This window comes from Bombus vancouverensis, chromosome 16 (assembly GCF_051014615.1).
Source record: "Bombus vancouverensis nearcticus chromosome 16, iyBomVanc1_principal, whole genome shotgun sequence".
Classification (NCBI taxonomy): Eukaryota; Metazoa; Arthropoda; class Insecta; order Hymenoptera; family Apidae; genus Bombus; species Bombus vancouverensis.
In genome coordinates this window covers 4,598,122-4,620,239 of record NC_134926.1, presented here as the reverse complement: position 1 = coordinate 4,620,239, position 22,118 = coordinate 4,598,122, and the positions used below count along the sequence as shown (strand labels likewise).

General features: G+C 27.2%; 4 protein-coding genes across 8 annotated transcripts; 2 read left to right on the top strand and 2 right to left on the bottom strand.

Moving 5' to 3' along the window:
- Window positions 1-160: 160 nt before the first annotated feature.
- On the bottom strand, window positions 161-6,407 carry CycY (cyclin Y). Its single transcript, XM_033329530.2, has 4 exons — window positions 5,477-6,407; window positions 5,161-5,381; window positions 4,662-4,948; window positions 161-4,590 (listed from the first exon to the last, which is right to left on the bottom strand). The coding sequence occupies exons 1-4, from the start codon at window positions 5,706-5,708 to the stop codon at window positions 4,302-4,304; spliced, it is 1,029 nt and encodes a 342-aa protein (XP_033185421.1). The 5' UTR covers window positions 5,709-6,407; the 3' UTR covers window positions 161-4,301.
- A 731-nt stretch (window positions 6,408-7,138) lies between these two features.
- JMJD4 (jumonji domain containing 4) lies at window positions 7,139-9,116 on the top strand. The gene is made up of 4 exons (XM_033329531.2): window positions 7,139-7,564; window positions 7,636-7,933; window positions 8,012-8,282; window positions 8,352-9,116. Exons 1-4 carry the CDS (start codon window positions 7,330-7,332, stop codon window positions 8,805-8,807), a joined length of 1,260 nt encoding a protein of 419 aa, XP_033185422.1. The 5' UTR covers window positions 7,139-7,329; the 3' UTR covers window positions 8,808-9,116.
- A 1,329-nt stretch (window positions 9,117-10,445) lies between these two features.
- Pcif1 (Phosphorylated CTD-interacting factor 1) lies at window positions 10,446-15,228 on the bottom strand. 4 transcript variants are annotated; one of them, XM_033329370.2, is made up of 6 exons: window positions 14,961-15,228; window positions 14,080-14,362; window positions 13,580-13,735; window positions 13,365-13,504; window positions 11,919-13,283; window positions 10,446-11,837 (listed from the first exon to the last, which is right to left on the bottom strand). In XM_033329370.2, exons 2-6 carry the CDS (start codon window positions 14,335-14,337, stop codon window positions 11,567-11,569), a joined length of 2,190 nt encoding a protein of 729 aa, XP_033185261.1. In that variant the 5' UTR covers window positions 14,338-14,362; window positions 14,961-15,228; the 3' UTR covers window positions 10,446-11,566. The 4 variants fall into 4 exon arrangements, with proteins under 4 accessions (XP_033185261.1, XP_076481471.1, XP_033185262.1 ...); XM_076625356.1 differs by lacking the exon at window positions 14,961-15,228 and adding an exon at window positions 14,816-14,944; XM_033329371.2 differs by lacking the exon at window positions 14,961-15,228 and adding an exon at window positions 14,716-14,833.
- Window positions 15,229-15,566: 338 nt separating this feature from the next.
- Window positions 15,567-20,920, top strand: Scm (Polycomb protein Scm). 2 transcript variants are annotated; one of them, XM_033329375.2, is made up of 8 exons: window positions 15,567-15,940; window positions 16,103-16,393; window positions 16,474-16,706; window positions 16,764-17,331; window positions 17,413-17,595; window positions 17,680-18,252; window positions 18,311-18,465; window positions 18,588-20,920. In XM_033329375.2, exons 1-8 carry the CDS (start codon window positions 15,913-15,915, stop codon window positions 18,720-18,722), a joined length of 2,166 nt encoding a protein of 721 aa, XP_033185266.1. In that variant the 5' UTR covers window positions 15,567-15,912; the 3' UTR covers window positions 18,723-20,920. The 2 variants fall into 2 exon arrangements, with proteins under 2 accessions (XP_033185266.1, XP_033185264.1); XM_033329373.2 differs by having other exon boundaries at window positions 15,571-15,940; window positions 17,407-17,595.
- The last annotated feature ends 1,198 nt before the right edge of the window (window positions 20,921-22,118 follow it).

Below are 22,118 nucleotides of genomic sequence, written 5' to 3'. Positions count from 1 at the left end.
ATGTTTTGTAAAGATATTTCTATTCATTTCTATAAATCACTTGAAAATTTATTAAAAAAAAATTGGGATCATAGGAACTACGTAATTATTTATTTCTAATGTGTATATGAATGAAATTATATTTAGAAAATATATTTGAAATGCAATATCATCCTTTTTTATTTCTGTTTATTTCTGACAAATCTTAGAAATTATAATATAAAATATAAATACAAATGCGTATCCCAAGACATTTTCTTAGATACAGTTTATTATTATAAAATATTAGTTTGTTAGAAGTTTATACGAAATATGAAGCAAGTTTGTATTGCATATGTTATATACATTATATATAAGATGCGCTAGAATTAATCTTTTCGAATATCCCTTTGAAATGTATGACATACATACACACAGAGATACATCTCAGGGGGCACTCATTGTTAAACTTCTTACTTCGTAAATTACTTCTATATATATAAATTGTATTATTTAAATCTTATCAATTACAAAGTCTCTACTTATAAAAAATTTTCATCAAAGAAAGAACTTACACTACTATGGTCTCTTTTTAGTAAATGCATCTATTACTTTCCGAAATATAATTATTAAATTCGTTATTATAACAAGTAATTATAGAATAAATTAAATTTCATAATATCATTATACATCATAAATTTAATTAATATACATCTTGCATGCTATGTAGATTTAATTAAAACGAATAAAAAAGAAAATAATGTCTTTAAATATTAAGTAAGCACAGATAAAATATTAGGAACATTAGAAAATATAGAAAAGAAATTAAAGAAGAGTAATTGTAGTACATAATATGACACACTTTAACAATAGAATGCTTTATAATTAAAACGGACATCTGTTCTGAATATATTAAAGCAATCATATATAAGTCTATAGTAAGTGTATATAACTATGTATCACAATTCATTTCTTTAGAAGCATTACTGCAATATACCACAGAAGTATTATCTTGTAAACTAAGAAAAAAATCTTGAAACTGTTGTCAAAATGGAAGACTTGAAAGTTGATACCGTTATACCATTCTCTTCCAAGTACAATATATTGTACTACAAATATTAACATCTTATTGACCATTGCATTGATACATTATACAAAGCAATGCATTATGAAATAGTAGCAGAACATAAACTAATATTCATTTATATAAATAATCTTTAGAAATAATAATTTAGAGGAATATATATTATACATATACAAATTATATAGAATATTATACAACGGTCAGGGGTAATAAGTTTCATTAATAAATTTTAAATAAATAACAATTCAGTATTAATATTACAGTAGTCACACGCACACAACAAGGTGTCAATAAAATTACTTCATTTATAATACAACCTTATGAGAAGTACATAGACCAAGAGTATAGCAGTTTATCATAGGACGCAACCAGACTTCAAGATTGTCTTTACAATGCGATTCTATTTATAAAAATAGTTATACTAAAAATAGCTATGCATAAAAAACTGTAAATCTTAATTCTTTGGGAAATAAGAATATTCAAACAAACAAAACTTGTATTGCATATACTTTTTTGGCTACTTTGAAGCAAGTATTTGGCATGTCTTAATGCATTCATTTATTTACATTTCATCATTTCTCTGTTTACTTTTTTGTTTCATCTTTTATAATATATAAAACCAATCCATTTGTTGTAGTAAAAAATATATTTTTTTGTTTTTGTGTTCATAAATGAAAAAGTCCTTTTTAGGCAAAAGTGCAGATATGTTAATATTATCCTTATTTCAATACACTATGAATGCCATTCAAAATTACTTATTTGCTATTACATTTTGGCATTATACAATTTCATATTAACACTTAGTTGTTATTTTCTAAATTTCCTTACAACAGTGTGCTCAATTTCTGATAGTAAAGTACAAAAATAAAAATAAACTGCAATTACTTTACAATGACGTATCTGAGATTCAATAAAAAATGTAGATTACTTTAATTTTTATAAAAACAATCGGTTACAATATTAATGCTACCTTACTGCTATTCTTTAACATTCATGTGATCTCAATCTCTGAGTATCAAATATTACCAAACTATTGTAAATAAATTAAGTGACTCGTTTAAATACATGCATCAATTTAATTACAACTTTTTTTACAAAATGGGTATAATTTAAAAGTATTCTTTACATGAGAACATTGCACAATAAACATAGTCTTTTTTCAGAAATTTAAAAAAAACATAATACATTTCATTGGACTAATTCATCAAAACCTATTGCAACATTTATAGAACATATTAATTAATGAATGCAATAAAAGTTTTATATGTTCTTAGATATTTATATGTATCTCTAAAAGTAATTAAACAAAATATTGAAATTAAAATGTATTAAATTTTTTTGTGAAATATTAATTTTTATTTATGTATATATTTTAAATTCTAATTTTAGTACTAATTTTACAAAGTTGTCAATTAAAAACGATTTTTTACTAATTAATTGAACGTAATACTATCGCCATTTGAGATAATCGAAAATTATTAAAAATGCAAGTTGCATTTTGCTTATATAAATTGTATAATAAACAGGCTGATCTAAAAATTTTATTAAAATGCTGCAATTGCTACAAATTATTACTTCATTTTATTAATTATAAATTATCATAGACAAATTAATTATTAATATCTCTACACTAGTAATCAAAAGTTTTACAAACATAAATTTACATAATTTCTAACTTAACATTGATATATATAAATTGAAAGAGAAAGAGAAACAGTTGCTATTAAGATTTGTTTATATGTAAATGGCTGTTTCAAATAATATATTCTTTGTTATGTCTGTAGCTAATATATCTTTTACTACTATGTCAGAGATACTTACACAAAAAGTAAAGGAATTCGTTAAAACATATTCTTGCCATATTATAATTTAAAAATTACAAATAATATGAATAAATTCATGCGTATATTTATAGAAATGAATTTTACTATTTTTCAAAACAAACATAAGCTCATCAGTATCCTAATAAGACCAAAAAGTATAAGGCTATCAGTATATTAATCCTCAGTAATACATTTTTTCAAAATATATAACATAGAAAGTATGAAAGAAAGAGATTAATGATACTGATGTAACTAATATGAAATTAGCGATAGAAGCAATATAATATTTGTATAATTTCGTTTAGTTAAAATAAAGAAGAAAAATAATAGTTTTTAAATTATTGAAGATTTTGATCATACAAGATGTATATAATCAATTATACATGATTAATAATATGTAATGAATTTTATCTGCACTTTAGAAATGATAATCGACCAAATGATAAAAATTAATACAAATCATAAACGCAATTTACATTGAAAAAATTTGAAATTTTATATAATGTCTATGCTAATGCTATAAAATATACATTACTTCATATATTCCTTATATCTCGCACTAATGTCAATTTAAACTATACATGAACACAAATTTGGAAAAGTATTTGAATATAAAAAGGTACTTTACACATATCACGTTATTAATTAATAAGACTTTAACTTACAAATTTCTCAAATATATTTATTGAAATTATTCAGAATAAATTTTATTAAAATGCATAACATTAATGCACAGAAAATTTGATAAAACTAGATTCAAATTAATTTTTATAACGCGAAATATTTTCATCTTTGTCTATATCATTATTAACGAATTTGTTAGAAGTTTATCTATTAAATCATTTAATTAATTCAAACTATTTTGAATAGAAAATAACTGACGTATATCACAATTTGTTCCTTTTAATCAAAGAAGTTAATTAAAGAGTAAAAACTTTATTATTATGTAACATGTGAATAATTTGCTTTAATATATTAAGAGGTCCCCAATTAAAAAATTAATTTTCCCAGCAACTGTAGACAATTCTCAATAATTTTATTATTCGTATAAAACGTGAATTCAAATTGAAATCAAATTAGAAATATTTTCATAAAAACAAATTTTAACAAGTGAAATATATATATATAGATATTACAATATATTATTGTACAAACTGAAACTATAAAAAATGTAGAACTGTGCAATCCAATCAAACAAACGTAATTGAAAAGGAATTGAACATTCGTTAAATAATGCTTATAAAACTTGTATTGCATTAAAATACTTAAGTAAAAGAATGTACATACAAATTATTGAGTAATAAAAATGATATGCTTATGAAAATTTGAAATTGATTAATACTATATTAGAAATAGGTCTGCAAACCTTTTTCTTGTTCACGTACCTTGATTGAGAATGTATGGATATAAGTAATGTACCTACTTATATCCAAAATTTAGGATAGAATGGCAATACTACGTCTAGGTCCACCTATGCATATGTTATCTAAACTTGACCATCTTTTAATACCAGTACGTAAAGCTTCAGCAGTAACTTTGTCTTCATAAACTCTGGACATAGCTTCCAATTTCTGAGCTTTTTCTTTACTGAGGGGTTCACTAGGGAATGTTAATTCATTTGCTTCTGCGAGCGTGCGAAGATCGAAATAATATTTAGCATACACGCTTGAAGGAACGTTTATATTGAACTGTAGCATTTCCAAGAATTGCCTTTCTAATTCATTCCTAAATAAATATTAAATATTTAATAAAAAATATTTTGAATACATTTGAACATAACATAGATGTCAACTTACATATCTTCTACTGTAATATCTTTAAGAATTTGACAGTAATCTACATTCCATACAGCCTGATCATCCCAAACTTTTGATGCTAATAAAATAGCTCCAAGTACTATTCGTTTCCAATTGGCTGGTGTTATATCTATTTCTGCATAGGTAAGCAGACGTTCTAAGTAAACTAATGTTATGATGGCACATTCAGCTGTAAGTTGAGCAGCATTAAACAATGTCCTCACAAACTTGTAAATTTGTTTATGTTCTGGATTCTGTTTATCATAATCTTCTGAAACACCCTCCCTCTATAAATGAGAAAGACATTATAAATATACTTTTAAACTGCATTTTGTAGAATAATTTATTTTTATACATTCATCTTTTTAAATTTTTATGTAAAAGGTATAGATTGTTGTATGTTGAACATAAACTAAAAAGCTATAGTGCTTTCCATATATTACATTGTACATCTTTTATCCTTTTGATCTAACAAATAATATATATATAATTAGATTACCGTTAAGGGATGTAGTTTCTCATCAAATATATCAATCTGTCGCTGTGAGGTTCTGTTTTTTATATGGTAATAAACAGCTAAGGCAACGCATTTTACTGTATTCTTAAGATTTGGTTGTGAAACAGTACTGTCATCTAAATATATTGTACTGCAACTGCTACTCTTTTTTAAAGGCCTTATATCTGCAATTTGGTGCTGACTTTTTTTTCTTACCATGCCATCTAAAAAAGATGTATTTTTTAAACAAATTAATAAAAGAAATAATAATAATGCTCAAAAATAAGTTCAACCAGTATTTCCAAATAAGTTTATATACTTTCAATAGCCTGTTTCGATCGTTCCATAAAAATAGTGCCAGCACAGGGGTGTAATGATGGATCTGAGTCCCAGTCTTCTGGTTCACGTTCGCTAATATGTTGTAAATTATTAACACTAATTCCACCTTCTGGTAAATGTTCCTCAAGACCTCGGGTAACACCTTCAGTTCCTAATTCCTTACGTCCAACTTGAGGACTGGAATAAACGCAGCAACTACTTTTATTTCCCATTCTTTCAAGAGACTCGTTGATGTCTCCACTCTGTTTCTACCTCCAGTTGAAAGTTCATAAAATATAAATCAGAGTATGATACTCGTTACTATGGTAATTATATGGATGGTATAATCTAAAATTTCTCACGGCACATCCTTCACATGATGCGTTTAGATGACAATCAGCTGGCAAAACTATTCGCGATATAAATATACATTCTTCTTTTACTTTCATCCACATGGATGCTTGAACGCATCCATATAATAATCAAGAGAAAAATATTTGCATCAATTTGCACACAGAAAATTACGATTGAAAATTTGAAGAACCACTTTAGAAATGATTGCAGCTAGTAATATGATAAACGTCTATTACATTGACAACGCCTTTAAGCACGGTTCATGCCGGTTGATTTATTTGTTTAAATCATCGGTCAGTCAAATTTCATTTCTGTTCGTGTACACGAGCTGTGATACTTTTTGTTCTCGTTGTACGTCATTCTCATTATTACGGAACATTTAATGGGAATATTCCAATACTTTTATGTGTTTATCGCACGCCTTAGTCTACTGTTTTGATATTGCATATTCATGCATAAAGTACAACGTGTATACACGGTAGAGAGGCTTGACTTCCAGTTTTACCAAGTTTTACCTTGTATGCAAGTTATGTTTTCATTGGTTTTATGACAAAAAGTTTTCTATTTTCTATGGACATCCAGATTTCTTAATATACCTACGTTATCATTGGTCGAAAACTAGGGATTTTCAGAATTTGTTTTATGTACTTACAGTCTTTCGCGGCTATACACATTTGAAATATAAATTATAATATGATCTTTTACGATTGTGAAATTTCTGCAAGAAATGTTACATTAAATATAATTAAAAAGAAAACTGCTATTTTCTTTTACGAGATTATGTTTTTACAACAAAATAATGCTAAAATACTTCGAATTACTTAAAAATTCTAGATCCAACATTTTGTTACATATGAATTTAACTTGTTAGATATTTAAAAATTATTTCAACATTTTATTCCCATTATATTTCCCATTTTATAAATCTAAATAAATTTATCTATTATAATATACCTTTTTAAATTTATATTTAAAAGTAATTTATTAAATATATACTAAGGTATCAAATAACTTTTTTAACCATATACAAAAATTAATACAAATATGTATAATATTATTTAATGAAATTGTTATATAGTTAGAGCAAGATAATATATACGTAAAATGAATTAAATTGAATGAACAAAATAAATCAACTTTAAGAATAGAATAGTTTACAACTTTGCATGGTTATGTAGCAAACAAAAAATATTAAATCATATCACATAACGATAAATGTAATAATAAATAATAATGATTAAAAATATAACGTACATAACATATACGCATGCGCGTAGATTAACAAAATTTCAAGGTAGTTTTTAATTAGTTTCGTGACATTGTATCCATTCAAAAAAAGTGTCGTAATTTTTTAAAAACAACTATACATCATTGTTGATTTCTATATTTTAATGTGTACCTATATATGTATACATACGTGTATACATGGGTATATATATATATGAAAAAATTATAATGAAGTCCGCTTATTATTAAATTTAATTCAAGTAAAAGTGCGCGATGGTACAAGAAGTCGAAGTTCAAGACAGGAGGTTATCTGTTAACAAAAAGACCACCATAATCGATTGGATTGATTATGTTGATGCATCGATAACGTACGATGACTTTTTTTCGAAATATTTAATGGAGAATAAACCGTGTATTTTTAAGTCGAATATAACTGAAAATTGGTCGTGTAAAAGACAATGGAATCTAGATGGTGCACCGGATTTCGACGTCCTTGATATATCGTTTGGTAAACAAATTATAAACATTATATTTGCTCTATACGCGTATTATTTATTAATTAAAACATTTGTCTTATAGGAGATTGTATAGTACCAGTTGCAGATTGTAAAAAAAGATATTACAATTCACAGTCTAAAGATGATATGAAAATGAAAGATTACTTAGATTATTGGATGGATTATGCAAAAAACAATTATTCAGATTCTATGGCGCTTTTGTACTTAAAGGACTGGCATTGTCAGAAATTATTCCCCAATGCTCCTATGTATACAGTTCCTGAGTATTTTGCATCTGACTGGCTAAATGAATATTACATGGCACATCCTGATTTAAATGATGATTATAGATTTGTATATATGGGCCCAAAAGGAACATGGTAAAAATATACTTTTTAAGCACAAAATTATTAATTTTTGATGTTATGTAAATAAGATAAACTAGTTTCCATATATAGGACACCATTGCATGCAGATGTATTTGGATCATACAGTTGGTCTGCTAATATAGTTGGAAAGAAACGTTGGTTACTTTTCCCTCCAGGTCAAGAAGATTTTCTTAGAGATATACATGGTCAATTAATATATGATGCAACATCCAAAGAACTTGAAAACTATGCTGTATATAAGGCCTATGATAAGCGATCGATAAAATATATTGATGTAATTCAGAAGGAAGGTGAAATTATATTTGTACCATCTGGCTGGCACCATCAAGTTTGGAATATAGTAAGTATACTTGACTATCATTATTTAAGTTAAGTAATATTCTATACTTATTATGATGCTTATTTTTAGGAGGATACAATTTCTCTCAATCATAATTGGATCAATGGTTGTAATATTATAAATGTGTGGCATGGATTAAAAAAGGAATTAAACTCTGTAATGAAAGAAGTTAGTGACTGTAAAGATATGAGCAATTGGGCAGAACAATGTCAATTAATATTGAAATCAACATATGGGATGGATTATAACTTATTCTTTAATTTTCTAACATTTATAGCTAAACGTCGTTTAAGCATGGTTTTAAAAAAAGAGGACGTAATTACCTTTAATAGATATAAACTCGGATTTAGCCATTGCGTATTCGATCTCCATTCAATAAAATTGACATTGATAGATTTTATTAATGATATGGAAGAGAAATCTATTTATTATTTAATTTGTGAAAAACAGCAAGCCCATAAATTACTGAACAAGCTGTTATCATTTTTGCAATCATATGACTCAACTGAACATTCATCTACATGATAAAAGACAAAAAAATTAAAAATGAAATAAGAAAATAAAAATCTTGTTTCTGTTTATATAAATGTAAATATTATGATGTAAATAATGTAATATATATAATCAACAAATTTTTATATAAATCTGTAAATATTGAATATAAGCGACTACATAATTCTTAAAAACAAAACGTTGATTTTTTTATTACACCTATTAATTAGAATGGAAAAAAAAGATCTGTAATATATATTTTCATAAATAAAAGTTGTATATTTTGTAAGTTCTGTGAACTATCTAATAAAATTGAGAAATAAAAAAAGGTAGCAAATTCAATTATATTTTTATTTAAATATTTTAAAATCATAAAATATATTTATATTATATTAAATTTTGTATTATTCTTCATCTAATACTTAACTATGATAAATTGATTAATTTAAGAGTAATAAAAAGTTTTATTAATATACATTACTTTGTGGTAAATATACTTTTCTGTTCGTAATTTTTAAAATATTTTATTTTTTATTTCAAAATGTTTCAACCTCTAACACAATATAAATATAAAAATATGACACTGTATTAAAAAAATGTGATCTTTGAATCTTCAACACTTAAAAATAAAAAATTTTCAGTAAATGACTTCATTGTCAATTGGATAACTTTTATTAGAAACAGTTCTTCAGTTTTTAGAAGTATGAATTATTTATATAGTTTGTATTAATGTGAATATCTCTATATCTAATTCAACAGTAGCAAGTTGCTTTATAAAATGTGGGACTTTACTTGTTTATACTGTGTTCAACAATAATATTATCTTTTTAAGAGTATATTTTATTTTCTTTATGGGAGTTTAAGTACTAAAATAGTAAGTGCCCATAAACCTTTTTTTATATTGTCTTATGCCTTACAAATTATATGTGCATAAGTGTCTTATGTCTACATATATACATATACATATTGTACAACTATGTACAATTTGCTACTAATAAACATATACAAAATGTATAAGATATGTATAAGTATGTATATTATCTATAAACACAAATAATTGTAAAAACTTATTAGTATCGGGAAAAATATGTATATAGCACAGTTGTTTCTTTTGAATTTATAAAATAAAATTACAAAGTAAATTGTGTGATATTATGTCACATGTGTGTATATAATATCTCTAAATTATTATTTTAAACTGTGTAAAATTACGAATTGGTCACCATTTCTTAGAATGACATAAAATGTGTATATTAAGGACTTTCTTATGTAATTAATTGAAAAAGAAAAAAGTATAAATATAATAGAAATATAATGAAAATATATTGTATGATATTCTTTATATTATTTCTTATATATAATATATATGATTTATATATATATTTCACTTAAAGAAAAAGCCATTATATTATTAAAAAGAAATATTTCGTTTCATGTGAAAATAATAGTTGTAAACTCTATACTTAATTTGATTTTTTAATACATATATATACAAATGTATTTTCAACTCAAGACATTTATTTTATGGAACAGTATTTTTTTATGAATTTATCTTGAACAATTTCGTAAATTGAGAGATGAATCATTATAATCCAGTGTTATACAAATTTATAAATCAATTATATGTTCGTTTTAAGATCTAAAAATTCATCGAAAAGTAACAAAGATGTCTTCTATAAAAGAAGTTAATATATTTCTGTACATATTTTCTTTTATAAGTTCTATTAAAAATTCATATAAAATATTGCACTGATGATACATTTAGAAAACAGAGTATCTATCGCACTTTGTTATTTCATGTTAAAAGAAACAGATTGTCATGGATAAAAGGTATAAAAAGGGGTATTACTTTAAATTATTTCCATATAAACTAATTTTTCCGATGAAAAACAAGCAAATATAATTATGTATTTCATTATTTACACACACGGGCACACACGCATACACACTATTGCATTTTCTCATAACTTTTTCATAATAGTACCAATTTTTACTTGCATGGCAAGTACCTCTATTAGGGTATCACGTCTTACAAAGTCTTCTTATTAATTACCAACAATTAACACTATTACAAAGATTAGACTCCACGCAACGTGATTTTGTATCAATTGTCGAATGATGATTTTTTATACCTATATAATAGATACATATTTTTCATTGTCATATCTCACATATTTTTAACATTTCATGTTGGAAATAAGTAAAGAAATTGCACTCTATGATAAACATCACAAAAGAATTATTAAAATTAAGTTATAAATTCTCGCAATTTTTAATAGAAAAGATTTATATGAAATTTTAGGTAGCATAATAATATTCATTCAATTCATAATAATCAAATAATTTTTCTGTACGCATATGTACACATTGTAAACATCTATTTGTATACCTTCTTTAGATGAAATGAATTTCTTACAGCACATATGATGAATAATATTGAAGTACAGTATCTTTCACATTATAGCGAGATCCCAGTGAACCAAAACTAAGAGTTTTTGTCCTTCATTTTAATAAGTTTTCAAGTAATTCACTTATTTAAATACTTGAACACGTAAATTATATTGCATCTCCGATTTTACGATTACATTCACTATATCATGAATGTTACCATAATAGGCATAACAATATTAGCAGAAATCGATGTTTCGTGTTGTTATTATGTTAATTTTGCTACATAAAATGTAATTGCCAAATACATTGTGTAAAAGACCGATTTCTTTAAGAAAGAATTAAAATTAAATTGTTAGACTTATTTCAGTTTTCTTTTCAACTCTCCGAATATTGTTTAAGAATTATATAGGATGCGTGGATAATGTTTGTAACGGTATTGTTGGATTTGTCGGCGTTGTTAAAACAGGGATAGGCGTAGAAGGTATTTGCTGATGTGTTTGCCTTGGTGGTGACAAAAGTTCTTGTCTATCTCGTTCTCTTTCTCTTCCTGGACGCCATGCTTCTAATAATGCTTCGACTCTTTCTTCAGTAGGACCCCAACGAGCAGTACCAGCTGCATTTTGTAACCATACAACTAATGTTCCGTGCGCTGCTCTAATATTAACTTCCCCTCTATAATGCAAAAAGGGTCTTTTGTATGTATTTTTTATTTATTACTTGAATAAATATTGAAACCAAAATATTGTAACTTACTTTGGTAATATATGTTGAAATCCATGTCTATATTCGTGTTCCATTGCAGGTACCACTACTTGTTTGCGCTTAAAATGGCTACTTTCCAATTTGATAAGAGCATTAGGTGCTGGATCTCGCCATTCAGGCAAGAATACTACGAAAGATAAAGGTTCAGTAGAATCAGCCAAAAGACGTTCGAAATGATTAACCATAGCTTCCATAAGTTCTTCGCAATATGGTGGATTAGCTTGAAACGAGCCGCTTACAGGCCTAAAGTCCAAGAAAGGTCCTCTTGATCCAAAATAAGAATCTGTATCAGCAAATGCTGAACAATATTGTCTAAAGTAACAATTTAATGGGGATGCAAAACATTCAAATGTTACACCGAATGATCGTTGAAGACATTCAAAAACTGTGACAGGCAGAGCCATTTGTGTTGCTTGTCCTTCATTAATTCCAAGATATGTTTGATAACGTTTCAACATACACCAAACACGAGGTAAAAACATTTCGAATTTTTTATCATCGAAGCAATTATATCTATATAGGTGTTCTAATTTAGTAAGATGCATGTTATTAATACACGCAGTATCACCATGAAAACGTAACATTGTCTGTTCACGTTCAGGAAGGTAATCCACTTGTGGAAGTCGTGGAGTTGGAAGAGAAAATTGCACAGGATAACACCAAACTTTCCTTTGTGCACTAGCAGGTCCTCCTAGTGGTATAACATTTCCTAAACCATTATCCTTTAATATTTGATTATTTTTATCTTTAACCTTTTTTGCATACTCTGTTGATAAATGATAAATTTTCAGGCAAATACCCTCAACACTAGCTTTTACAGTCTCTGTAAGGTGTGGTTGACATTGTCGTTTTAAGTGTGCAAGACGATCTTGAAAATCGTCAAATGTAGCACCAACTGTTCGTCTCAACCATTGAAATGTGTCTTCTGCATTCCATTTTACAACTTTCCTACTTTCTGACGAAGCTGCTCTTGATTCTATCATCTTTTTTGCAGCCTCTGCGTATCGCGATAGCTGTTTTCTTGCATCACCAGTGAATTTTGGCCGGACTAATTTAATAGGGATATCATTCATAATTTCACGATACATAGACATAGAAATTTCAGGAAAACACTGACTTGGTAAAAGGGGATCTGAACCACAGTCTATAACTTTTCTTTCCATTAGCCATCTGTTAAAAGAATCTTTTGGAGCATCTATGGATTCACGAGTATGACACAATTCTTGATAGCATTGTCTCAACTTTGCAAGTAAACTACACCGTAATGCTTCTGCTTCAGGATGAACATGAGGTAAATTTGATGGAGCTCTCTCGTATATTATAACATTTGTTGGAATTTCCAAATCCCATGGTCCTCTATCATTAAATTAAAATATATTAGAATTTAAAAAAAATGCTTAATATAAAAATGATATAAATTCAGTCAAGTAAACATACGCTAATACAAATTTCTTTGCAGCTGGAACAACACTATCTTCAGAAGCTCTGCGTTTAAGTGTTCCTCCTGGGGGAATCGTTCCATTTCCAGAAACAGGTGGTACACCGCATATACCAAGTGGATCCGTAATTGGGTCAAACTTGAATATAGATGCAGTTGACACATATAAGTTTATGTTTTTATTAATCTACAACCAAACGTTATACCTTAGTACCTGAGGTTTCAATGGTGGTATTACCCATAATGATTCTCCAGTTAATTTATTCCAAAAATATGGACGATTTTCTCTTTTACTCCAAAACTTCTTCCATCCTTGTTGTTGAAGTTCAGGTGAAAGTTCAGGTTCTGGGAACGTTCCTGGTGGTGTACCCTGTAATTGAATAGAAATAAATAATAATTTATGGAGAAGAAATATTATTATATTTGCTTTGTTTTCATTATCTTCAAATTATAACTGTATTTCTTAATTTTTTTAGTCAGTTAATCTCCTAGATATAATAATTTCCTTATTTATGAATCTTGTATCTGCATAATTTATCATTTCATTAACACAAAAAAGTATTGCATTTCATTTCACTTTTGGGATATAATTATTAATAGTTTAATCTTTTAATTTTCAACAATTGAATTCTAATATATAAAAGATTACGTTTTATGTTTTGTTCATATAAGCAATTAATAATTTTAGATAATAAATTATAAATAAATATTTACCTGCGACATTAGACCTGATTGTTGCATATGACCAAGTTGTGAACAGTGGTCAGATATATTTTGTGCTGAGCTTAAGATAGGTGTCTGAAGTTTTACAGGAGTAGGAACTATAACTTGTGCAACAGTTGGAGTTGCATCTTGTTGTAACGACTGATGATGATGATGCATAGTAGACAATGAAGATGCAGACTGGCCAGATAAAGTTTCCCAAGATGAAGTATTTGGTATGTCTTGCTTTCCTCCACTTACTTCATTCATCGTACAACGCACGTTGTGGTAAATACTTTAGCACATATAACACATATGACACAATTATTCTTGTTAATAGATACTTTATAGCACATAATTATTACATATGCATATAAAATTTGATCACATTTATATGCTTCTTTATATATGTAACATTCTCAATGTTTTATTTTTAATATCTTGGAATAAAATATATTAATCAACACTCCTTGCATTTTGTCTTTTCATAAGTTGCAAAGTAAGTTTTTATATCACAAGATGAAGAATATTATGCTTATAAATACCAAATTTACTTATATATTTAGTAATTACAAGTTATTTACAAACATAAAAGATGAAAGTTTTACACTTTAAAAAAGTAATAAATTTTAGAAAGAACTTTCGTACCTTCTAAAAATATATTAATTTCTTCTTTATTATAACACGAATTACAAAAGAATGAGTAAAATTGCAACTTTCTTTATGTATTTTTAATAAATTTACGTACGTAAAACTGTTAAAATTATATGACAACATTTCGTGATTCAATGTTTGTTTACATGCCACCAAACCGTTTGATAAATTCGCGAATTTTCGCGACGTAGGATTATGCAAATTTGTAAAAAACACGTAGCCGTTAATGCTGGACTTACTAGTGTCAACAATGTTGCTAATTTGTAGAAAATATACAACAGAACTTAGAATTCATTCATGATTTGTGAGATTTGACGCAACGACCTCCACCCGTGAGATACCATTTGCTTGAACTGAAATTCCAATTTCAACGACAGCAAAGTTAAAGCTTTCTTTACAATGAATGGCAGAATGGCAGATGTTAAAAAAAAAAGAATACTTCGCATTAAGCGAAACATCGAAACGATATGAAGTTTTCGGAGAATATTTAACCAATAATTTGCTTATTTCATTACATAAATACATAATTACGTATATATTTCACCGCATAAATCAATTAAATGATATTTTATCGTTTTTACGTTTTAATCTTAAGGAGGATAGTTTTGAAATGCATAGTATTATGATTTTTAAATAAACATTAAGACATCGAGGGGAATGGTAGAAATAGTTTTTCGGAAAAGAAAAATTACAAAATGAAAAAAAATGTTTATCATTTTATTCAATTAGTAAAAAAGGTTTCAAACAATTATTATTATTTATTGGTACAAAATTTTAATGATATGCACAGATTATAGCTTGTGTAATTATGGTATTGATATTCATGTAATGAATCCTTTCTATTACCTTTTTATCTACGGATTGCGCGGCCAAATCAAAGCAATATGGCGGCTTGACATAATAACTTTTGATACGGAATATATTATTTTGATTGTAACGAAATAATCATCACAGAATCCGATTAAATTTTGATTTATGTGAAGGTGTATGAGAAACTATCGGGTGGTAGATAGGCTTGACTGTAACCTATTTGCTAGTAGAATAAAAGTGCAACTTTTTTCTGTTTAAAACTAGATGTGCTTCCAAGATTTATTTTATTAATGGATGCAAAGATGTCCTTAATTATTAAATTAAAGTAGTAATGTTATGCAATAAGTTTTAGTATCAAATACTGTTTTTCTATGAAGAATTATGTCGTCTACACAAACCAAAATGCGAGGTATATAAATATTAGAGTTCAAAGTAACCTTGTACTTTATAGATTTTTCTCTTTTCTCAATCATTTTCGATTGTAGATATGAATAATTTTTTTATTATTGATAACTATTATTATATATGTTATGTTACGATTAATTTAAAACATTATATCTTTAAAATATAGGTCCTGGAAGACCACCAAAATCAAAAAACTCCTGTACATGGTGCGGGGAAACTAAGCAGCCTTTGAAATATGTTCTTCCAACGCAACATGGAAAGAAAGAATTCTGCTCAGAAACCTGTTTATCAGAATTTCGCAAGGCTTATATACGAGGTGCTTGCGTTCAATGCGACAATGTTATCAGAGGTACACCAGTGAGATTAGAGCAAAAGGATGGGCCTACAAAAGACTTTTGCTCTCCATTTTGTTTAAATAAACATCAAAAGAAGGAAGGACAAACAGATATAAAGAAAAGTTAGTAATTTACAAAAGTTTAAAAAAAGTTGAAGTATGTATTAATATATTTTAATGAGAATTGCATTTTTTTAAAATAGATAATAGGGACCAGTCATCTCCTGCACCATCCCTTGCACCATCAGGATTAATAAGTGGAAATAATATTCCTTCTACAACTCAATCATTTACAAATACAAGCCATACAAATATATCTCACTCCCCATCAACTTCTACTGGTCCATTTCAGTATGAAACGTATCAAACTTTTGATTGGGATCTTTACTTAAAAGAAACAAACAGCCAAGCTGCACCTATAGAATGTTTCAAACAGGTACATTAAATCATAAAAAAGGAAAGTATACATTATAATATTGAAATTATCTTTTAGCATGAAATTCCATCAACTAATGAATTCAAAATGGGTATGAAATTAGAGGCTCTTGATCCTCGTAATTTAACATCAACATGTATCGCGACTGTAGTTGGAGTTCTCGGTCCTCGTCTTAGACTTAGGTTGGATGGTTCAGATAATAAAAATGATTTTTGGCGTTTAGTTGACAGTAATGAAATTAATCCAATTGGTCATTGCGAAAAATCTGGTGGCATGTTGCAACCACCATTGGGCTTCCGAATGAATGCTTCCAGTTGGCCAATGTTTCTTCTGAAAACATTGAATGGTGCTGAAATGGCACCTGCAAAAGTATTTAAACGCGAGCCAAAAACTCCGCGTTCTAATATGTTTGAAATTGGACATAAATTGGAAGCCATAGATAAAAAGAATCCACAACTTATTTGCACAGCAACTGTTGGTGCAGTTAAAGAAGACATGATTCATATTACATTTGATGGCTGGCGGGGAGCGTTTGATTATTGGTGTCGTTTTGACTCTAGAGATATCTTCCCTGCTGGTTGGTGTTTTAAAAGTGGTCATCCATTACAACCACCTAGACAGAAATGTAAGAATTATATTTTCCTAACTTATATCATTAAAGTATATATTTTTATTAAGTAATATACATAAATATCTGTAGCGACAGGGCCTAATAGATTTAAGTCTAGGACAAGTAACATCTTACCAGTAATGGCAGTGTCTGGTGGAGGCACTAATGGAGAACCAGCTGTTGCTTTAGTGAGTCCTGCTGGTTCAAGTGCTCCACCACAGCCAGCCACAGAACCTGATACTAGTACAGCTAATACCAAACCACATTCTTTAGAGAATGGTATATACTATTTCACTTAAATTTATCTCTTGGTAATTGAATCTATACTTTCTTTTGTCGTTCAATACTTTTATTATGTTACAGTTACAATTTATGTAAATCATAATTGCACATGTGGTCCCTATTTTGATCCTCGTAAAGTAAAGGCAATGCCAGCACAATTTGGTACGGGCCCTATACTAAATGTCACAAGAGATATATTTCAAGCCTTCTTGATGGCAGCAATGAGTCCAAGACAGATGTTGAGTCTGTTAAAACGTGGCGAAGGAGAAACTATAAGCTTAATTTTAGAGAGTAAACCTACTTCTGTTAGGTTACCTATATTTATGGAAGAAGAAGATTTTTATATATACATTAGGCGACAACTTGAGGATCTTTGTGCATGTGAACATATGTTATTTAGAAGGAAAGAACCCTGCAACAAATGTCCAAATACTCAACAACCACAATCCACCAATAGCGAAGAAGTAGTTAATACTGCTACAGCTACAACTAATAGTACTACTGCAACAGATAAACGAAGGTGGTCTCCAAATCAGCAAAACCTGTCGTCGACTATCCCACAGCAGCAAACACAACAAAATTCTGTACAAAGTATAAACAATTCATCATTATCCTCACCAACAGCTGCAAAACAACCACGAAAATCTGTTCCAGGTAATTTCTCTTATTTAAAAATATTGATAAATAAGTGATATATTATTATTATAATCAGAGCTTGAAGCTGCAACATCCACTACCCAATCTGAAACTTCCACAAATCGTACACCTTCTATTGAACCAGCAGAATGGACTATTGAAGATGTAATACATTATATTGGTGTTACTGATCCTGCATTAGGACAGCATGCAGATTTATTCAGGAAACATGTAAGTTAACACTTTATGTTATTTTGTATTTATTTTATAATAGTATTTATTACAGTGAGTAATACATTCATTTATATATCAAATAGTACATGCTCAAATCAGTAATCGAAGAAAATTTTCAGGAAATTGACGGGAAAGCTTTGTTACTTTTAAATTCTGACATGATGATGAAATATATGGGATTAAAACTTGGACCAGCACTTAAAATATGCAATTTGGTAAATCGTATTAAAGGTAGAAGGCATATACTTCTATGACTTTATCAAACATCAAACTATGTACAGTGAGTTAAATTGACGTATTACTTAAACTAGCTGGTCAAGTTTGTTTTCATCATTGAGAACAAAATAATATATATAAGTTGTTAAAATAATGTGAATATATTGAGTATAATTTTTCAAAACCTATTCATTCATTGATTAACATAGATTTTAAATAAAAAAGAATCAAAGTTTAATTTTATTTTAGTATTTAAATATTTTTCTTGCTTTAAAAATATGTAAAGTTATATTAATTATATGAATGTAAAATCCTTTTGATAAACAAAGTTAAAGATGTCTATAGAAGAATTCTAGAATCTAATTAGACTAGTTGATTCAACTCCAAACGCTAAATAATCAGGTTAAATAAGAAAGTTATTCCTGCAATATGTTTGCTTTTTCCAAACTTTATTGCAATTTTTATATGTTCTCTTGGAAAGACAACTTTTACTAAGTTATCTCAATTTCTTAAGTGAGAACACTCTTTGTGACACAGCAACAGTGTGAAGTATATTTAGTACAATGATTGTTTCTGCATTTCTTCTTGGATATAAATTGAGTTTGTTATATTATATAAATATTAGCATAATTATATGTAATTATCTATGAAATATTTCTTATTTGTTAATGTAACAGTAAACTTTCGTGCATTTTTGTTAAAAAAGAACATAAGTCGTAAGAAACGCATGTACAAAGTGTAATTATTTTCTGTTTCATAACACGTATTTAAGAATGATTATATGTAATTACTTCTTATATGTGGTTACTATCTGTTTTATGATGTACTGTTAAAACAAATAATAAGGTATCATTTTATACATGGAAAGGCAATATGTTCTACTTTATATCTTCTACATAAGTCAAAAAATTTAAAACACAGACTATCGTTTATGTTAAAACATAATCACATTTTCTTACATATTTTTGGCACTCTGTTGTTATTTCTTTTTTCTTCTTTTTTATAGAAATAATATATATGTAATAAAACACATTTTTAACAAATCTAATTTTGAATATATAATTCGAATAAAGTTGAATTGCCATGTCACATGTGTTTTAGAGAGAACATACGCTTTTATACTTTAAATATATGCGTAAATGTTTATATTTTTTATAATAACAATACTTCTACTTTCATGTAAAAAAGGATTTCTAGATGTTATCTATCCATAATATATTTATTAATGTAATTTCATAAAAATGTTTTCTAAAAGTGTGAACAGCGTATAATTCATAAGCAGGGGCATTATAAGGTAATTTATGTAATTTTTTTTACAGTTCTTTTTGCAGATACAGTATTATATATTTGCTTATTTTCATTTATAATATTTTAAAAAATTCTTTTAGTAATTTGTTAAAGTATGTTTATTGCATAATGTTAACCCTTTGCGGACGCGTGTTGGCATGTATGTAGCCGCCAAAATCTGTTCACAGTTCCGGACACTTATTTTGAAGTGGCTGGCATACGTCTATTTTTCTGAGCGATAATCTAATGCGTATTTATGCGTGGGTATAATAAACTAAACAGTATTATGTTTTTAATGAAGGAAAATTATAGATCTTTAGAAATGTTATCTTCCGTTTAACGTAAACTCGAGATGTAGGATGATGGTCGAGTTAAAACGAATTTCAATCTTTCATTGACATTACCAGATGAATCAGCAAGCTTTTTATATGATTTATGATTTATAATGATTTATTTTTTATAATACCTTATACACGATGCCTAAAATATCCAGAAAGAACATGTTCGATAGCGATAGTAGTGATGACGAGCATTATTTTGAATCTGACAAGATAGAAGACGACGATAGTGCTTCAGGCAGTGGAACGAACTCCGTTCAGCAAGGAATCGGTTCAGACGTTTCAATATTTCTAGTAATAGTGACAATGATGTTGAACTAAATATTGATGAAAATAATACAAGCCTCGACAATGAATAACGCAAACATTCAACGTGTATATTTTCTCCACTGCGCGCGCCAATACTTCTCGTCCACAGCGACGCTCGCTCGTCGAGTAACCCCATCCGCAAAGGGTTTATAAATATAATTTCCATTTCGATGTGTACATATAAAAAATTTGAATGTGTGCAAAATTATCTCTGTGATACATTGCATAATTATAATATTAAAAATTAGTTATTAAACATGTAAAAAACGTAAGAAATAGAATATTCAAAAAGTTTTAATTTACATTTAACATATTATGAATTTTAAATTATATAAATTTCTTATACGTAAATACAAGACATATGTATATAAGTAATAATGATATGAATATATATTCCTAATTAAATTTAATTCAATATAAAAAGTATGATATTAGTAATAATAAAATGGCTATGAGAAATATCACAATCTATTGTAAAGTAACATAAAAGTTATTCTTTCATGAGTGATTAATCAAATTAGGTTTGATAAATGATAACTAAATGGAGTTGGATCATAAATGAATTTCATAGTTACTTTCAATGATGTTACAATTCCATGCCTTACCTTTTTGTAACATAAGATTAACATCATTATAATTTTAAAACTATTGCCATTTTTATATATTATTACTTTTTTAAAGTTATAATTTTAGAAAGATTTTGTAATTGCACCATTAGATATTCTGAATAGCAAAGGTATTTTAGACATTATATCATAATAAAAATTATATAATGAATTGTTTAATTAAAAATATAATTATGTTTGTCTACTCAACTATTTCTTTGAAGTTGATTTATATCTGAATTTTAAGTATTTTCATATAATAAACTTCTCATAACACCTCTTTGTCAGTGATGCTCACGTGAGAAAATAAAACTGTGTTAAAAATATATTGTGCTTTTCCTTCATTTCTGTGAAATTTACTTGTAAATACTTGTAACATATTTTGGAAAAGTATACGTATATATTTTAATCTAATACTTGTTTTAATACAATTTTGACATAATTAAACATTTATTAGTCATTCTAGTATATCTTTGTTTAAGCTTAGTTATAAATTGATATAATTTCATATTTTGATATACTTCTTATATGATTGTTCCTAGAAAGCATTTATTTTATCTTTAACATCAAAATATTATACTTTCTTATTTTCTACTTTTGATAGGTTTAAATGATTTAGAAAGAAGATATGTTTAGATTTATTTTATTAATAGTTTTGCAAAAAATAAAAATGATTTAAAAAATAATTAAATTAAATTTATTATCATGCCGATGTATATGTGATATAAAATTTGAATATGAATAGAACATTCTTTGAAATATTGAACAAATTTGAATTATTAAATTAATAAATAATGTTTAAAATTTTCTGAAAACTGTAAATGATAAATAATTTGAAATTTGTTTGAGTGGTCACAACTGATTAATAAAAAGATATTTTCTAATATTTGTTAAA